General features: G+C 39.7%; 1 protein-coding gene across 7 annotated transcripts in view; it reads right to left on the reverse strand.

The window, feature by feature from the left end:
• NRCAM (neuronal cell adhesion molecule) overlaps positions 1-16,618 on the reverse strand; it is a 323,938-nt gene that overhangs the window by 129,580 nt on the left and 177,740 nt on the right. For all 7 annotated transcript variants that reach the window (XM_081957440.1, XM_081957439.1, XM_081957441.1 and 4 more), the window contains 3 exons: positions 11,436-11,541; positions 9,268-9,473; positions 8,870-8,992 (listed from right to left, as the gene is read on the reverse strand). In XM_081957440.1, the coding sequence (XP_081813566.1) occupies positions 8,870-8,992; positions 9,268-9,473; positions 11,436-11,541 (435 nt within the window). The remainder of the gene's footprint in view (positions 1-8,869; positions 8,993-9,267; positions 9,474-11,435; positions 11,542-16,618) is intronic.

Raw genomic sequence — 16,618 nt, forward strand, 5'->3', positions numbered from 1 at the left:
AATTCCATCATCTTTATAAAGTTTTCTCCAAATCTCATCATTTTTAACTGTGTGATAATGAACTGCCAATTTAAATTGTCAAAGGCCTTTTGGGTGTCTACAAAGACCAAGGCAACCCGTTTCCCTGGATTCTCTTCATAATATTCTAGTGTGTTTATAATTATCCTCATATTATGTTTTAACTGGCGTTTTGGTAAGAATCCATTTTGATTTGTGTGAATGATTTCATTTAATATTTTTTATTAGCTCTGCCATTATTGATGTAAAGATTTTATAGTCTGCGTTTAGTAAAGAAATTCATCTGTAATTTTTTATTTGTTGATGGTCCAAATCTTCTTTGGGTATCAATGTTATATTTGCTTCCCTCCATGATTTTGGTAGCTTTGCTTCTATAAGTGCTTCATTAAATGCAATCCCTTTCTTTCAATAAAATGTTCCTTTTGAAATGTTAATTGTTTCAAGAGTTCTGCTTCAGAGAGGAGAGGCCGGCCCTTACATAAAACAGTATCTGCAAAAGAGGTCAACCTGGAGAAGCTTTCTCTCTACCAAGGGGACCTTACAAGCTATCTCCGAGCATAGCAACAAGCACGGAGAGGGAGAGTGCTGGAGTGAAATTTCTTTTTCTTTAAAATAGTTTTTATTGAACATTTTAATCTTTAAAAACAGAAAGAAAAACACAACAAGAAAAAACAAAACATACATAACAATATAAAGTAATTATACAGCCTTTATAGTTTTCCATTCTGCATGACTTTCCTATTGCTTGTCCTATAATATAACAATAGTAGTACTAACACTTATAATAACATTAATTATTTACATCACCATATATTTACATTATCTATTTTCTGTTTTGGCTTCTGTTTTCTAGCCACTTATAAATTCTATTCCATATTTTATAGAAATCTGATTCTTCTCTTTCTTTTAGTTGTATTGTCATTTTGTCCATCTCTGCAAATTTGAGTAGTTTTCTAATTATTGTTTCATCTGTGGGTGTATTGATTTTTTTTCTAGTTTTGTGCAAAAGCAATCCTAGCTGCAGTGAGTATGTGTATTATTATGTATTGAAATTGTTTATCCATTTTTGGTCTAATAACCCTAATAAGAATGCTTCTGGTTTCAGTTCCATTTTCTGCTCCGTAATTTTTTCCAACCATTTCCGAATTTTGCACCAGTATTTCCTTGTGATGAGGCACATCCACCACATATGGTCGAATGTTTTAGACTTGTGGCTACATCTCCAACATTTGGGGGATAAATTTGGGTACATTTTGGCCAATCTCACTAGAGGCAAATCCATCTATAAAACATTTTATAGAGGTTTTCTTTGTAAGCTACTGCCATCGTAAATTTATAATTTCTTTTCCATAATTGATCCCATTTTTCTAACTTTATATTATGACCAAAATATCTTCCCCAGCTCATCATTATCTCCTTTACTGTCTCTTCCTCCATTTTATACCTTAAAAGAAAATTATATAATTTGGTAATCATTTTTCCTCCCGTTCCTAATAATATTTTATCTAATTCCATTTGTTTCTCATGTATTCTGTATTGTTCCCAATCTTTTTTAAATCTTGTTTTAATTTGTGAATAGGGACGTCATTCCATATTTATTCCTTTTGTTTTCAGATCTTGTACTGATTTTAGTTCTCCTTTTTCATCTAAGAGTTCTGCATACCTTACCATTTAGCTGAGATCTATAGTATTTGGATATGTCATTGCCTCCATTGTTGATAACCAGATTGGGATTTTCATATAATGGGCTTTTTTTCCCCCAGACCTTAAACACGGCATCCCTTACTATGTGTCTCTGGAAGTATGAATGAGATTTATTCTTTCCCTCCCAGAGGAAGCCATGCCAGCCTAGTTGGAGATCATGGCCTTCTAGCATAAGAATCCTTTTATTTTTTAGTTGAATCCAGTCCTTCAGCCATGTCAGGGCTGCTGCCTGATAGCTCCCAGTCTGGGAGTCCAAAGCTAACTTTTTTTCTACTATCTTATCGAAGATTGTATTTAATATGTGTTTTTTCCCTGACCAGATAAATTTGGATTCTATTTTATTTAGTTGTTTGGGGAAAAAATTCTCTAATTTAATCGGCATTGTTTGAAAAAGAAAAAATAGTTTGGTTAGTACATTCATTTTAATTGTTGAAATTCTGCCAATTAGTGATATCTGTAGTTTAGTCCACTTATCCAAATCTTTTTACATTTGGTGTAGCAATTTATTGTAGTTATCTTCTTTTATTGTAATGCATTTTGCCAATAAACATATTGCCAAATATTTAATTTTCTTGGCCCTCGAAATTCCCAATTTCTCCTCCAGTTCTTCATTTTGTCTTTTGGTTAGATTCTTAGTTAATATTTTAGTTTTCTCTTTATTTATTTTAAGCCCTGCCAATTTACCGAATTGGTTTATGTCTTGTAATAATATTAGTCCAGTTTCTAGGGGCTCCTCTATGATAAATGCTAGATCGTCTGCAAAGGCCTGCACTTTGTATTCCTGTGTTCTAATTTTCAATCCAATTATGTCCTGGTTCTATCTAATTTGTAACATCAATGTCTCTATTGAGAGGTTAAATAACAAGGGGGATAGAGGGCATCCCTGTCTTACCCCTTTGGTTATGCTGAAACCTTCTGTTGCTTCCCTGTTTAGTATTGTTTTTGCCCTCTGACTAGAATATATTGCTCTGATCATCCTGACAAATTTCTCTCCAAAGTTCATTACTGCTAATTGATTTATAAGAAAATCCCAATTCAGGTTATCGAATGCTTTTTGTGCATCAATAAATATCAATACTGCTTGTTTTCCTGAGTGTATCGTGTAGTATTCTAATATGTCCATTATCATTCGTATACTGTTGTCTGTTGGGTAGAAATCCATTTTGGTGTGGATGTATGATTTTGTTTAGTATATTTTAGTTCTTTCCATCATTATTGTCATAAATATTTTATAATCAGCATTTAGCAGCGAGATTGGTTTTGGATCTTTTGTTTTTCAGTGTTATCTTTGGGAATTAATGTTATTAGTGCCTCCATCCAGGATTTGGTGCCTTAGCTCGTTCTAGTACAGTGATGGCAAACCTTTTTTGGCTCGCATGCCATAAGTGGGGGGAGCGCAGGGGGTCATTTGCAGGCATGCTGCACCCATAATACAATGTGCGACCCCCAGTGCGCATGCACACACTACAGGCGTGACCCCCCATTTTTGCATTTTTTTCGCCCTTCCCAGGCTCCAGAGGCTTTATAGGAGCATGGGGAGGGCAAAAACAGCCTCCCCCGCCCCTCGGAAGCCCTTCGGAGGCTTCAGGGACCTTCAGGAGGCTTCCCGAAACAGTCAAAATGACCCTCCGAGCAAACCGGAAGTCACTTCCAGTTTGCTCGGAAGGTCGTTTTAAGTGCTCCGAAGGCTCCCGGGACCTTCAGGAGGCTTTCCTGAAGCCTTCGGAGCGCTCAAAACGATACTCTGAGCAGACCGGAAGTCACTTCCGGTTTGCTCGGAGGGTCGTTTTAAGCGCTTCAAAGGCTTCAGGGACCTTCAGGAGGCTTCTCTGAAGCCTCGAGAGCAGTCAAAACGATCCTCCAAGCAAACTGGAAGTCACTTGCTCGGAGGGTCGTTTTGAGCGCTCCGAAGGCTTCAGGGACCTTCAGGAGGCTTCCGGGACCTTCAGGAGAGTTCCCTGAAGCCTTGGGAGCAGTCAAAACAACCCTCCGAGCAAACAGGAAATCATTTCCGGTTTGCTCGGTGGGTCGTTTTATGTGCTCTGAAGGCTTCAGGGACCTTCAGAAAACTTCCCTGAAGCCTCTGGAGCAGTTAAAATGCTCCTCCGAGCAAACAGGAAGTCCATTCCCAAACTTCTGGTTCGCCCGTAGGGCCGGTTTTTTGAGCTCCGGAGGCTTCAGGGAAGCTCATGAAGCCTCCAGAAGGCCTCCAGGGGGGTGGGGGAGGGTCTTTTTACCCTCCCCAGGCTCCTATAAAGCCTCTGGAGCCTGGGGAGGGGGAAAATGGCTTTAAAAAAGGGTGAACTCAGCCTCGCGTGCCCTGACAAATGGCTCTGCATGCCACCTGTGGCACGCGTGCCATAGGTTCGCCATCACTGTTCTAGTACTTCATTATACATTTCTAATAATATGTTCTCAAATGATTTTTACATTTCTTTATAGAATTATGCTGGAATTCCATCTGGACTTGGGGTTTTGTTATTTTTTTGTTTTTGGATTGCCCTTTTTAATTCTAGCCTCGTTATTCTCTCATTTAATATTTCCTGTAAGGTAGGAAGATTCCTTTTCTGCAGGTATCTTTTAATATCCTCCTCTTCTATTTTCTCTCGGCTATACAGGGTTTGAAAGTATCTTATTACTATGCTTTCTTTTCTTCCTTTTGGTGGTATATCACCCCTTCTTCAACCTCTAAATTCCTGTATTAATTTCTTTTCTTTTTCTTTTTTTAGTTTATAGGCTAGCCATCTCCCCAGTTTGTTGGCATTTTTGAAATAATTTTGTCTACTTGATCTAATTTTCTGCGCCACTTCTTCTTGTGTAATTATTTATTTAATTATTTCTTTTTCTTCTTTAGCTTCCTGGTTTTGAGGTTCTTTCTAGATTTTATATTCTAATTTCCCCAGTTTCTCCTGGAGCTCTATATATCGTTTCTTTTTATCTTTGTTTCTTCTTCTTGTATATGCTATCGTAATGCCATGCACATAGGCTTTGGTTGTATTCCATAGGTTTTGAATGGTTGTCTGTTCGTTCCAGTTTTCCTTTAGGAAAAACGCTAATTCTTTTTCCACATATTGAACATAGTTATTTTCTTTCACCACCCTCTGATTCATGGTCCATCTCTTTTTCCTTTTTGCCTCTCCTTTCCATTGATTGTTTATGGGTTATGGTCCACCCATATGTTAGGTGTTATTTCTACTTCCTCTACATCCTTCTTCATTTCCGGGTCCATCCTGGGGTGAAACTTCTACCACCATGTAGTTCGACACAACCTCCATATGCTTCATCAAAGACATCAAGAACGCTTTGGAGGACCCCACGAAACCGAGATGGTCGATCAAAGTAGGGAAGAAAGACAGCTGGGACGGAAGAAGGCATCACCCTCACTCAACGCAGCTGGCAGCCAGGCTGGAAATACGAGCTGGAAGCCCTGTAATATCAGGAGGAACTGGGCAAGGACCTGGCCAAGGACAATCAACTGAAAAGACATGCCATGCAATTTGTGATGGAGGCTTTTGAGAATCTAAGAGTCTGGGGGAAGCTGGACTGTCATAAGGTAGGAGGTGATGCGGCGGCGGCAGCCACCGACGGAGCCAGAGTTGCCATCCCTGAATCCAGTGGCTGCAGTCAGCAGGAGCAACAGCCATCCTACCAAATCCACCGCCTGCAGCAACACCCCTGGAAAACGTCCTGGGCCAGGCAAGAGCACCACAGCTAGAAAATGCCCCCATGGGAGTGAAGTATGATGGTGACCCATAACAGTTGAGATTTTTCCTGGCACATATCCTCACATACATGCAAGAATAAGTGCAGGATTTCCAAACGCAGAGCACCTGAGTCAGAGTTGTCATCCTTGCCCTGAAAGGAACAGCAGCCTGATAGATGGTGACCCTCCACAATGTCGACACCTCAGAGCTGCAGAACTTTGACCGCTTCATGATGGCTCTCCACTGCCAGTTTGAGAACTCCCTAGCAGACTGAAAAGCCTGCGACTATCAGAACCATGAAGCAGGTCTGCCAGCAGGTAGCAAATACAACAAGGAATTCCGAGAGCTCGTCTGCTGAGAAGACTGGCTGGAAGATATCCTGGTGAGCTGGTTCAAGGACAGGCTGAATGATGACCTCTACCATGGCTGCCTAGCCTGGCATTTGCACAAATTGCACTCCCCCTCACTAACCTGCTGAAAACCAAAGGGGGAGATGAGCCAAAACTGAAACAACCATTAAATTTGACTGTGGAATGCCAAGCGGCATTTGAGAAACTGAAATGGTTGTTTTCATCAGAGCTAGTGCTAAAGCGCCCAAATCCAGAGAAACCTTTTGTCATATAGGCAGATGTCAGTGGTGTTGCCATTGGGGCCATGCTCCTCCAATAGAATGAGCAGGGCCAACTACAATCCTGTGAATACACCTCCCAAAAACTAACAGAAATGGGCTATCTGGAAGAAAGAGGCATATGCCATGCGATGGGCTCTCCGCACATGGAGACATTTCTTGGAGGGGAATAAAATCCCTTTTCAAGTCTAGACAGACCACAAAAATCTGGAGGCCCTTAAGACCCCACAGAAACTATCCCCAAAGCAAGTACAATGGGCTCAATATTACAAGCGTTTCAACTTCACCTCAAATATCTCCCTGAGGGAAAAGAACTTTTTAGCAGATGCTGTATCTAGAATGCCACAATATAATAGTGACAAACCTGAGGTAGCTAAACCCTTACTCCCAGCATCCCAGTTGGCAGCCAAATGTTATGGCCAGGCACAAGCAAAACAAGACCTCCTGACTGACAATGCCACAACCCACACATTCAAGCAAGCCCTCCTCACAGATGACTGGTTCCAGGCTCATAGGAATACATGCCTACTCAAAGATGGCCTGGCTTGGATTGGAGGAAACTTTATGTCCTAGCCAGCCAGAGACTTCCTCTCATGAAAACCTTCCATGACTTGAAGTTGGCTGGCCACTTCAGTTTTGTGGAAATCCTGCACCTGATTAAGAGGCGGTTCTGGTGGCCATCCCTAAAGAAAGACATAGAAAGCTATGTTGCCAGCTGCTGCAGCTATAAAGAGAAGACAGGGAAAAACTCCTGGCCTGCTGCAAAATGGTAGCAGAGCCATCAGCACCTTGAAGAGAGATCTCTATGGATTTTATTGTGGAACTGCCAGAAAGTGGGAGGAACACCATTATTTGGGTCATAACGGACCTGTTTTTCAAACAGGCCCATTTTATCCCTTGCCAAAAGATCCTCCAATGCCAAAGCCCATGCCAAAATGTTTCTACACCACACATACTGGCTGTATGGTGCCCCCCAAAGGATCATATCCGATCAGGGGGTCCAATTCACATCAAAGTTCTAGAGAGCGTTCTTGATCCTTCTAGGTACCGGTCATGGCCTAAGCTCTTCCCACCATCCTCAAACTAATGGCAGGACAGAGAGAACAGGATTCTAGAGTAGTTCTTAAGATGTTTTATTAACTAACAACAAGATACTTGGACTGACCTCCTGTCTTTTGCTGAGGTCGCTTATAACAACTCCGTGCATTCCAGCACTGGTTTCACTCCTTTTAGAGTTGCCACAAGACAAGAGTTTAACCCAATGCCAGAACTACCAGTAGAAGAACCAATCATTCCCTCCCTTAAGGAGTGGATTCATCAACTACAAAACACCTGGCTAGTGGTAAGAAAAGCTCTAAGCGATGCTAGAGCTACTTTTAAACACAAGCAGATAAAAAGAGGATGGAGCCCAAGCCATTTAAAGTAGGGGATAGGGTACTTATCCACTGGATTCCTACAATCCTTGCAACCCTCTAAAAAGTTGGGAACAAAGTTCATAGGGCCCTTTTCTATCACTCAAATCATCAACCTCATAACAGTTGAATTACTGCTCCCTAAAACCCTCAGATAAGTCCGTCCAGTATTTCATTGCAGTCTACCCAAAATTACCTCCCCACTGAGACCACCCAGACATCCCACCTACTCCTTAGTCTTAGATTTAAAAATAGTTTCTATCCTTGGGCTGTCAGACTTTTAACTACAACCCAATCACTCCATGCATGGGAAACGGGAAATGTATGACTAGTTTTTTCTTTTCTTTCTTTTTTCTTTTCCGCTATAATTTTGCACTACTGAGACTAAAACCAATTTTGTTGTATTCATTTTGCACAATGACAATAAAGACTATACTATACTACACTACTATACTATACTCCTATCATAATTGAGGGTAAGCAACACTTCAAAATTAAGGACATCCTGGATTCGCACACACACCTTGGCACCACACATTACCTAGTTTCTTGGAAATACCTGCCCCCCTGTCATAATGAGAGGGTTACTAAAAAGCATGTTAGAGCCCCCAACTTACTGAGAAAGTTTCATTTACAGTATCCCGAGAAACTCAAATAACTCACTGTACTGTTTTCTCTTTGTGCTTATTTTTCAGGTGGATTTCTCCTATTCCTAGGGAAGCAACATTTCAGGTCCCATAGATCCCTATTAGGATGCTATCATTCTGGTGGGGATGGGGCTTGGGTGCATTCCTTTGCTTATAGCCTTTTTCCTGATGTCTATATATCCTGTACTTTGATTTACCTTCTTGGGAATGTAACGAGGAAGGACCATCTGTTTTGTCTCAGTTCCGAAGCTTTCTGCAAGAGATGCCTGAGAACAGCTTCTTATCACATTCTCAGCCTGCGATTCTGAAAACAACTTCGTACCTGAGGATTGGCTCATTCAACATTGAACTGAGGGGAGGGGTTTCTAACTGCTTTATCCTGACTGAATTAGGATCTCAGATCCTGCTTCTTTTGTCTTGCAGTCCCTTTCTTTCAATAAAGGTTCCTTTTAAAATGTTAATTGTTTCAAGAGTTCTGCTTTCTTGAACAGAGAGTAGAGGCAGACCCTTCAACCACAATATAAGATTTCCCTTTGTTGAAGGATCAGGGCTTATCAATTATTTTGCAGTCCAAATTATTATAAGCTTGCGATAAAATGAATTCCCAATGAATCCTAATTTCAACTGATGTGTAAAATACCAAAATAAACCTCTGCCATATGTCTTATTGCTATAATCCATACATCATCAGAAATAGAAAAACTGAAAATATAATTTTAGTTTTGTAGTTGCATATGGGTTTCAAATGTAACTTACAGTTATCCATCCAAAATATTATAGGTGGTGGTAACCCTGCTGGTGGCCTGCAGGGAAGAATTGCATATTGACCTTCAGTAACTCTTATTGGAACTAGCTTTTCTTTAGTCCACAAAGGAGATCCTACATGGAAAAACATACCTTCATTTAGTTTTAGACTTAAAAGAAACAACCAGGAAAGGAAAATACTATAATATAGCATAAATATCAGACAAAATGAAATTTATATTTAATATTTATATACAAGTTAACAAACAGAATGGTATTCTTTCTTAGGTAGGAATTTGATTTTGATGAGTGATATAGCCTGTTACAGAAAAGCAAGGATTTCAAACGTAGAGGAAAAACTATTTGCAAGAACTGAGAAGAAATACAAGTTTCATTAATATTAAACTTACGGGATGCTCTTATAACAATATTATTAGAAATTGCTGCTCCAAGCACATTCCTTGCTGTACACTGATAAACACCTTCATATAATTCTGCTTTTCCTCCATTTTCTTCAGTAATAATATTTATTAAAAGAGTTCCTGAATGAGGCTTCATTCTTATTCGTGGATCTTTATCTATGTCAAAGTGAGTTCCATTACGTGTCCATGAAAAGCTATCAATAAAATAAAAACATCGAAAAAATTCTTTATTAAAACACTTCTTGTTTTAAGAAAATGTACAAGTTATAATAGTATAAACATAGTAGTAGTAGTAGTAGTAGTAGTAGTAGTAGTAGTAGTAGTAGTAGTATTTGGATAGCCAGTTAAAAATGTGAGAAGCAAAGATAACAATTTTCTTAAAACATTTATCTCTATTTAATCCTTTTTAATTTTTTTTTCATTTTCTCCAGTTAACAAAAAAGTCAATTATGGGCATATAAACTGGTTTATATATATCAAGTAATAATTAAAGAGTAAAAATTCTTAAGAAATGTGTTATATTCTTCTTATTACTACAATAGTTTCCTCTTCAGAAACTATGTGATTATCTATAAGACATCATTTTTTTCCTTTCAGAATTTTTTTGTATTCTCCACTGACATTTGTAATGTACACTCCATTAAGAAATTATATTTTCTTAACTCTTTTATTTTTAAAGTAAGTAAAATCACTCTTTACTAGTTGCTGTTTATAGATTGTGAAATGGAAAAACCTTTGAATTTTTTTTGCATACTATATTTTTAGCAAAGTAAAATTAAAAATACTGATCATGTTGTATAATTATTTTGACATATAGGACAGTATACAGTATGATCCAGTGGTGGGATTCAATTTTTTTTACTACAGGTTCTGTGGGCATGACTTGGTGGGCATGGGAGGAGAAGGATACTATAAAATCTCCATTCCCTCCCCGCTCCAGGGGAAAGGTTACTGCAAAATCTCCATTCCCTCCTGATCAGCTGGGACTCGGAAGGCAAAGAATAGATCAAGGCAGAGGTGGTATTTACCGGTTCTCCAAACTACTCAAAATTTCCGCTACCGGTTTTTCAGAACTGGTCAGAACCTGCTGAATACCAACTCTGGTATGACCTGATTAACAGCTTTCTCCATATACAGCAGCCAAATCATTAAGATGTTCTTGGGTTTATGCTTATTTATAACACGACTTAAGAAAGCATGTTCTCAATGCTGGAAGCCCAAATATGATTGAACAGAGATAAATTTTAGATGAGTTAACAGCACATTCAATGATGCAGGATGATGCATATAGTACTACCACCACATTTGATCAAGCTTAGTCCAACATACTGAATCCAATGACAGGTTCGACCATCCTCTCCCCTTTTGAAAATGGAATAATGTATTTAGTAGACCACAACTACTCTGGCCACTTTGATCTGGATATAAATCAGGAGCTTCTTAGCAATGGTTCTGGTTATGAAGGTTAATTATTTAAAATAAAATAATTAAGAAACAAGTACCCTGCATAGTACTTCTGAATCTGATGGGAGCCATGCTTTGAACATATAAATGATGTTCTTATACACACAATACACAACACACACACAGAGACACAGACACACACAGACACATACAGATGCACGGACACACATGACTGCACGCACACAAACACATTTTCCATAGGATTCCAACAATGTTATTGAATTACTTTCCTTTCTCCTGCCCACCCCTCTTGAAAGCACAGCAGAAGATGACAGTAAAGGAGAGCGCCTTTGAGGCACAGGCAAAGTGAAATGTAGGAAATATTTCCTTTTAAAGGAGATAATGTGAAAATGAAATAATTTCAGAGACAAACTTCTGACAGAACCATTTAAAAACACCAGTTAAGTATTTACATGATGCATTTTGATCTGGAATCAAATTTATCCTTGTATCTGTAAATTATTGGGTCACCTTCATAAAATTTAGATATTAAGGTTGCAGTTATGGGGATGAGAGAAAACCTGATTATCCAAACCTACTTTGTTCAGGCATACATAAGATTGCATTATAAAAATGACAATAAACTTATGTATACAAGACAATCAATCCAGTAATCACTTAACAATAATGTTTTTCTTTGGCTGTATGATATATTATAAAAATCAATGAATGAATACAAATCTAGGACTTACGTAGGAGATGGTTTTCCTTTTGCTTCACACTGTATTACAATATTCTCTCTTGGGTCAATAATATAATCTTTTGGAGACTGCTGTGTTATTGTTGGAGGCTGTGACACTTTTTAGAGAAAGTAATCAAAGAGAAAATGGGAAATACATTTTTATTCACTGGTTTTAAATTCCTTTTTCCCTTCAAGAGCTCAAGGTGGCAAACAGAATACTTCCTTCCCTAGCTATATCCACAATAACAATCCTGTGATGTGAGTTGGTTGAAAGAAAGTGACTGGGCAAAAGTTACCTAGGAAGCTAAAGATAGGCTTGAACCTGAATCCCCTCAATCCTAGTCCTACAAATTAATTATATCTCTAAACTGATTAAATAATAGTAAAGTTAATTACAAACATTTAATATATTGAAATCATACTTAAACCCACAACGAAATAAGCTCTTCTCAAAAGAACATGATCATTACATGACTGTAGAACTGCATTCTAATGCATGTAAAACAATGTTTCTACATATAAGATTTTAGGCATTTCAACTAAGGTACCAGTTTATACCAGTCACCATTCTAGCACACACAGTATTGTAAACAGTTGTTCTTATAAACTAAAACCGGTACTTACTTGCCAGGCAATAACTAATGCTATTTTGTGTATTTCTATATTCAAAATGTATTCTTACCTATCCAGTAAATCGTGAAAAGAACTTAGCTCAGTATTATACCCAGATGTATTATACAATTGGCCTGGCTGTTATGTTTCAGAGAGCATCAGTGTATACAAAAAAACATGTCTACTTCTAGAAGATACACTGAATTTTTCATTAGTGTTCCCAACATTAAGGGAACTCAGTGCATTATCAGATGCCAGGCTAGCATCTTTCTGGGTAAGGAAACTGACTCAATTTGTTTAACTATCCAGTAAATATCTCTAATGAGGCTGGCAATCAATTCATGAGAATTAAATGAATTGTAGTTTTATATAACAGCAAGTTTTCACATGAAGTCATATATGAAATGAATTAATAATAACTAAACATATTAATATAGAAAAGCTCTGGTGTGAGAGGGTAATTGTGAGATGAAAACTGACCTCTTAAAGTGATTGTGCTTAGAGTGCAAGGCACTCTTTAAAGCACAGAAGAGTTCATTACTATTTAGGACTGTTCCTGTTGTCTCAATTCCAAATTCCAGTGATTCAGACAACTAGTTTGTAGGATAAGATCTATGTCTAAATATTGATGATCAACGGGAAGGGCTAAATAGTTAAAAGAGTAAGTGCACATGGTATGCTAGGGCATATTTTGCACTAATTCCTATTAGAAAAGTATTTACTCTTTGTCTATGGATATTCTCAATCATGGTTGTCCCAATTGTGTTTTTCCAAAAGGTTTTGTGCAAGATGACATAACAAACTATAGCCTGCCACTATCTGATATTTAATGACAATTTCTATTACTATCTAAGTGGCATTTAGAAAAGGTAATGGATACGTATTTCCTAATCCCTACAACTTCATCTGGGGGAAAAAGGATTGAATCAATCTCAGGTGGCACAGAAAAGCTACTGCTTCCCCAGTGCCTTTCTGTCCCAATTTTACTCTGACCTCTATCTACAGGGAGTAGAAACAGCAGTAGCTATGGCAGGTGAGGCCCATTTTATCACCTCAGGGGTTGGAAGTAAATTAAATAGTCAATGATTGCAATTGTCATATTTATGGAATATATCTAGCAAGAAGATGATTGTGTAAACCAGAGTGATCTATTAACATATCTATAACATTTTGCTCTTCTCAAGGAAAAGAATCAGATATTTCAAGCAAGCGAACTATTAAGCCTTTTCTTTTTCTGCAGAAACAGTATTTCTTTTGAGTATTTATCATATGATGCATGCATCTTATTGATTAAAATACAGCTATGCTATATGGGCTTTTGTATGCTGGTAAGATTCATATGTATTGTGCTTAATAAAAAAAACTTTAATGTGTTACATTTTAAGAAATATCTCTATTTCTTATTTTATTTGTAATATGTCTATGGAGATTCTTAATCATTCAGGTCATGTTGTCCCAAAGGTTCTTTTCCATAAGGTTCTGTTAGAATTGAAAACGTTTCTTGGATGAGAAGTGAAACATTTTCAAAGAAAAGATTTTCAAAGAAAAAAATGAGAAAATCCAGTTTATTTGTAATTTTTTTTTACTTTAGTAAAGAAGTTTTAAAAAGTATCCTATTTTCCTTGGTCTAACACTTTAAAACAGATAATAATACATTTATATGAGTTTATGAAAAGCAAAATTCTAACTGTACATGCCTATCAATCAAAATAGCAAAAGGAAGAAAGCTTAAGCAAATAACACACTTTGTGTACAGATGAATATTTATCTGGAACATCAGCAACATCTTCTCCTTATGCATTGGCATTAGACCTTGTACATTTAATGAACAAAGAGACATTTTAAATAGGAAAAATGCCTTTGAGTTTCATTTTCCAAAATGCAATCAATTCTCTAAATCCTTCTTAAATAATGTGCACTAAATGCATTCAATCCAACTTGCTTGTTTTTGTATGAGTTTTAAAGATTACATGAATTCCTAAATGGATAGGTACGTACCATGTTTTCCTGAAAATAAGACCCGGTTTTATTTTCCTTCGGGCTTATTTTTGGGGAGGTCCTTTTTTTTCATCTCAAGGCCTGGCCCAGCTGGGCATCTGTCCTGCCCATGCATGCACAGGAGGTGGCAACCATGCGGAGGCCGAATGCAACAGGAGATAGAGGGAGGCAGGTGCCTGCGTGCCTCAGATTAGCTGCCCCCATGGAGAGCATGGCTGGTGCCGCTGCCATGGGGTGGGGGTAAGAGAGCAAGAGAATGATCTGATTGTGTGTGTGTGTGTATGCGTGTGTGTGTGTGTGTGAGAGAGAGAGAGAGAGAGAGAGAGCACACTGCTGCCAGAGTATAACTCTCTGAGGTTGGATCGGATTGTTCTCTTGCTCTTTCTCTGCGGTGGCAGTGGCAGTGCTTCAGTGCCTGACCAGCAGAGCGCTTCTCGCTCAGCTTATTTCCCTCTTTCTTCTCCCCGCTCTTCTTCCTCCTTCAGACAAAAGCTGAACTTTTCATTTGTCTGTTGCAGCGCAGCTCCCGGGATCTACTTTGAGAGCGTCAGGATTTGGGGGACTGTTAATCCTTTTTTGTGGCATGGCAGAGAAGATGGAAGGCAATCCCACCCACCAGACCAGATCAGCCTGGCAGGAAACCGAGCAGCGCCAAAAGCAATTTAAAGTGTGGTGTTCAAGCCCTTCAGCTGCTTTTGGCTACGCTCAGTTTTCCAAACCACTCCCACCAGGCTGGTCTGGTGGGGGGATTGTCTTCTGCCTTCTCCGTCATGCCACAAATGGGGATTGACCATCCCCCAAGCCTCATCACTGTCAAAGCAAATCCTGGGCGCTGCACTGCAATGGACAGGCAGAAAGCACAGCGTGGAGAAGAAAGAGGGAAAGCGGCTGAGTGAAAAGTAGCCTGTTGGCCAGGCATGAAATGCCGCTACAGTGAGAGAGAGAGATCCAATGCCACCTGTCTGTGTGTGAGAGAGAGGGGGAGGGAGGGAGGGAGGGAAGGAGATAGATTCAACCTCAAAGAGTTATACCAGGGCTGGTGGCAGTGTTTTCTCTCTCTCTCTCTCTCTCTCTCTCTCTCTCACACACACACACACAGCAGTTTGATCAGATCGTCCTCTTGCTCTCTCACCACCAACCATGTTTTCCACAATGGCCTGCACTGCTTCATCCTCCAACCCCTTACTGCCTCACTTTGTTCATCTTCATTCTTCGCCACTTCTTCTCCTTACCTCCTGCCATAACGGAGCAGGAGAATAGGTGACACATTGGTGTGATGGCCAGAAGATGAAGGCAGGGGATGGGGAGCTTTCCCCCACCAACTTACCTAAGTGCCCCATAGTCAGGCCTTCAATGTCCTGACAACTGCCTGGCCTTGCGGCGGCGGCTCCAGAAACCTCATCCAGGATCCCGCTGCAACAGAGCAGGAGGCTGAGCGATGCACATGAGGTCCTGGACGGGGCTGCTGGAGCTGCTGAAAGATGAGGCAGTTGTCAGGATGTTGATGGCCAGACTGCGGGGTGCTCAGGTAAGCCAGTGCAGGGCATGGGGGGGCAGCTCCACACCCCCACCTTGCTTCATCCTTGACCGCCTCGCTTTGTGACTGCTGCACAGGTGCGTCACTCAGCCATTCCATTATGGCAGTGAGCAAGGAGAAGAAGTAGCAAAGAATGAAGAAGAATGAAGTGAGGCGGTGAAGGGGTAGAGGACGAGCCAAGGTGGGGATGTGGAGCTGCCACACATGCCCCATAAGGCTTACCTGATGGCCCTTCAATGTTACTCATGCCATATCCCCACCCACCTCACCCATGGTGGCCACATGCCTTCACTAACCTGCTTTCCAGCTCTGTTCTCTGCCACTGCATGCAGGGCAACAAAAGTAATCTGTGGGACTACAGTAAAAAAAAATAGTTCAGACCTTCCAACTTCACGAGATCTTTGTTTTTTGTGAGAGGTTCGAAAGTCTGAACTATTTTTTAAAGATGATTGCCTCATCTTGGGATGGTTCCAGCACCTATCCAGTACCCACATGCGTCCTCAGCCTCCTGCTCCATTGTATAGTATAGTATAGTATAGTCTTTATTGTGATTGTACAAAATAAATACAATGAAATTGGGTATACCATTGTGGCTGCGAGCAAGGAGAAATCGACCAGCAGCCATGCGGGGTCCTAGATGGGTTTTTTGGACTCATTGCCATGAGACAAGCAGTTGTCAGGATATTGATGGCCTGGCTGCGGGGCCCTCAGGTAAGCCAGTGCAGAGTAAATGGGGCAACTCCACACCCCCACCTCCTTTCATCCTATATTCCCTCACCCTGACCCTTGGTATTTATGGCTGCGCCTTGCCCCACCTTGTAAAACCAAATGGTGGGTGGGACTTAACTAGGCCTTATTTTTGGGTAGGGCTTATTTTAGGAGCAGGTGTGAAAATCGGGCTAGGACTTGTTTTCAGGGTAGGTTGTATTTTCAGGGAAACACAGTATCTTTTAAATATTTTTTCTTGTATATGTTTTCTATAAGCTGTCATCTGTACAGAATATTACAATAAACACAATAAAATGGTTTCAGCACTTAAAAATTGC

The sequence above is a fragment of the Natrix helvetica genome, assembly GCF_964273705.1.
Source record: "Natrix helvetica genome assembly, chromosome: 6".
NCBI classification, from domain to species: domain Eukaryota; kingdom Metazoa; phylum Chordata; class Lepidosauria; order Squamata; family Natricidae; genus Natrix; species Natrix helvetica.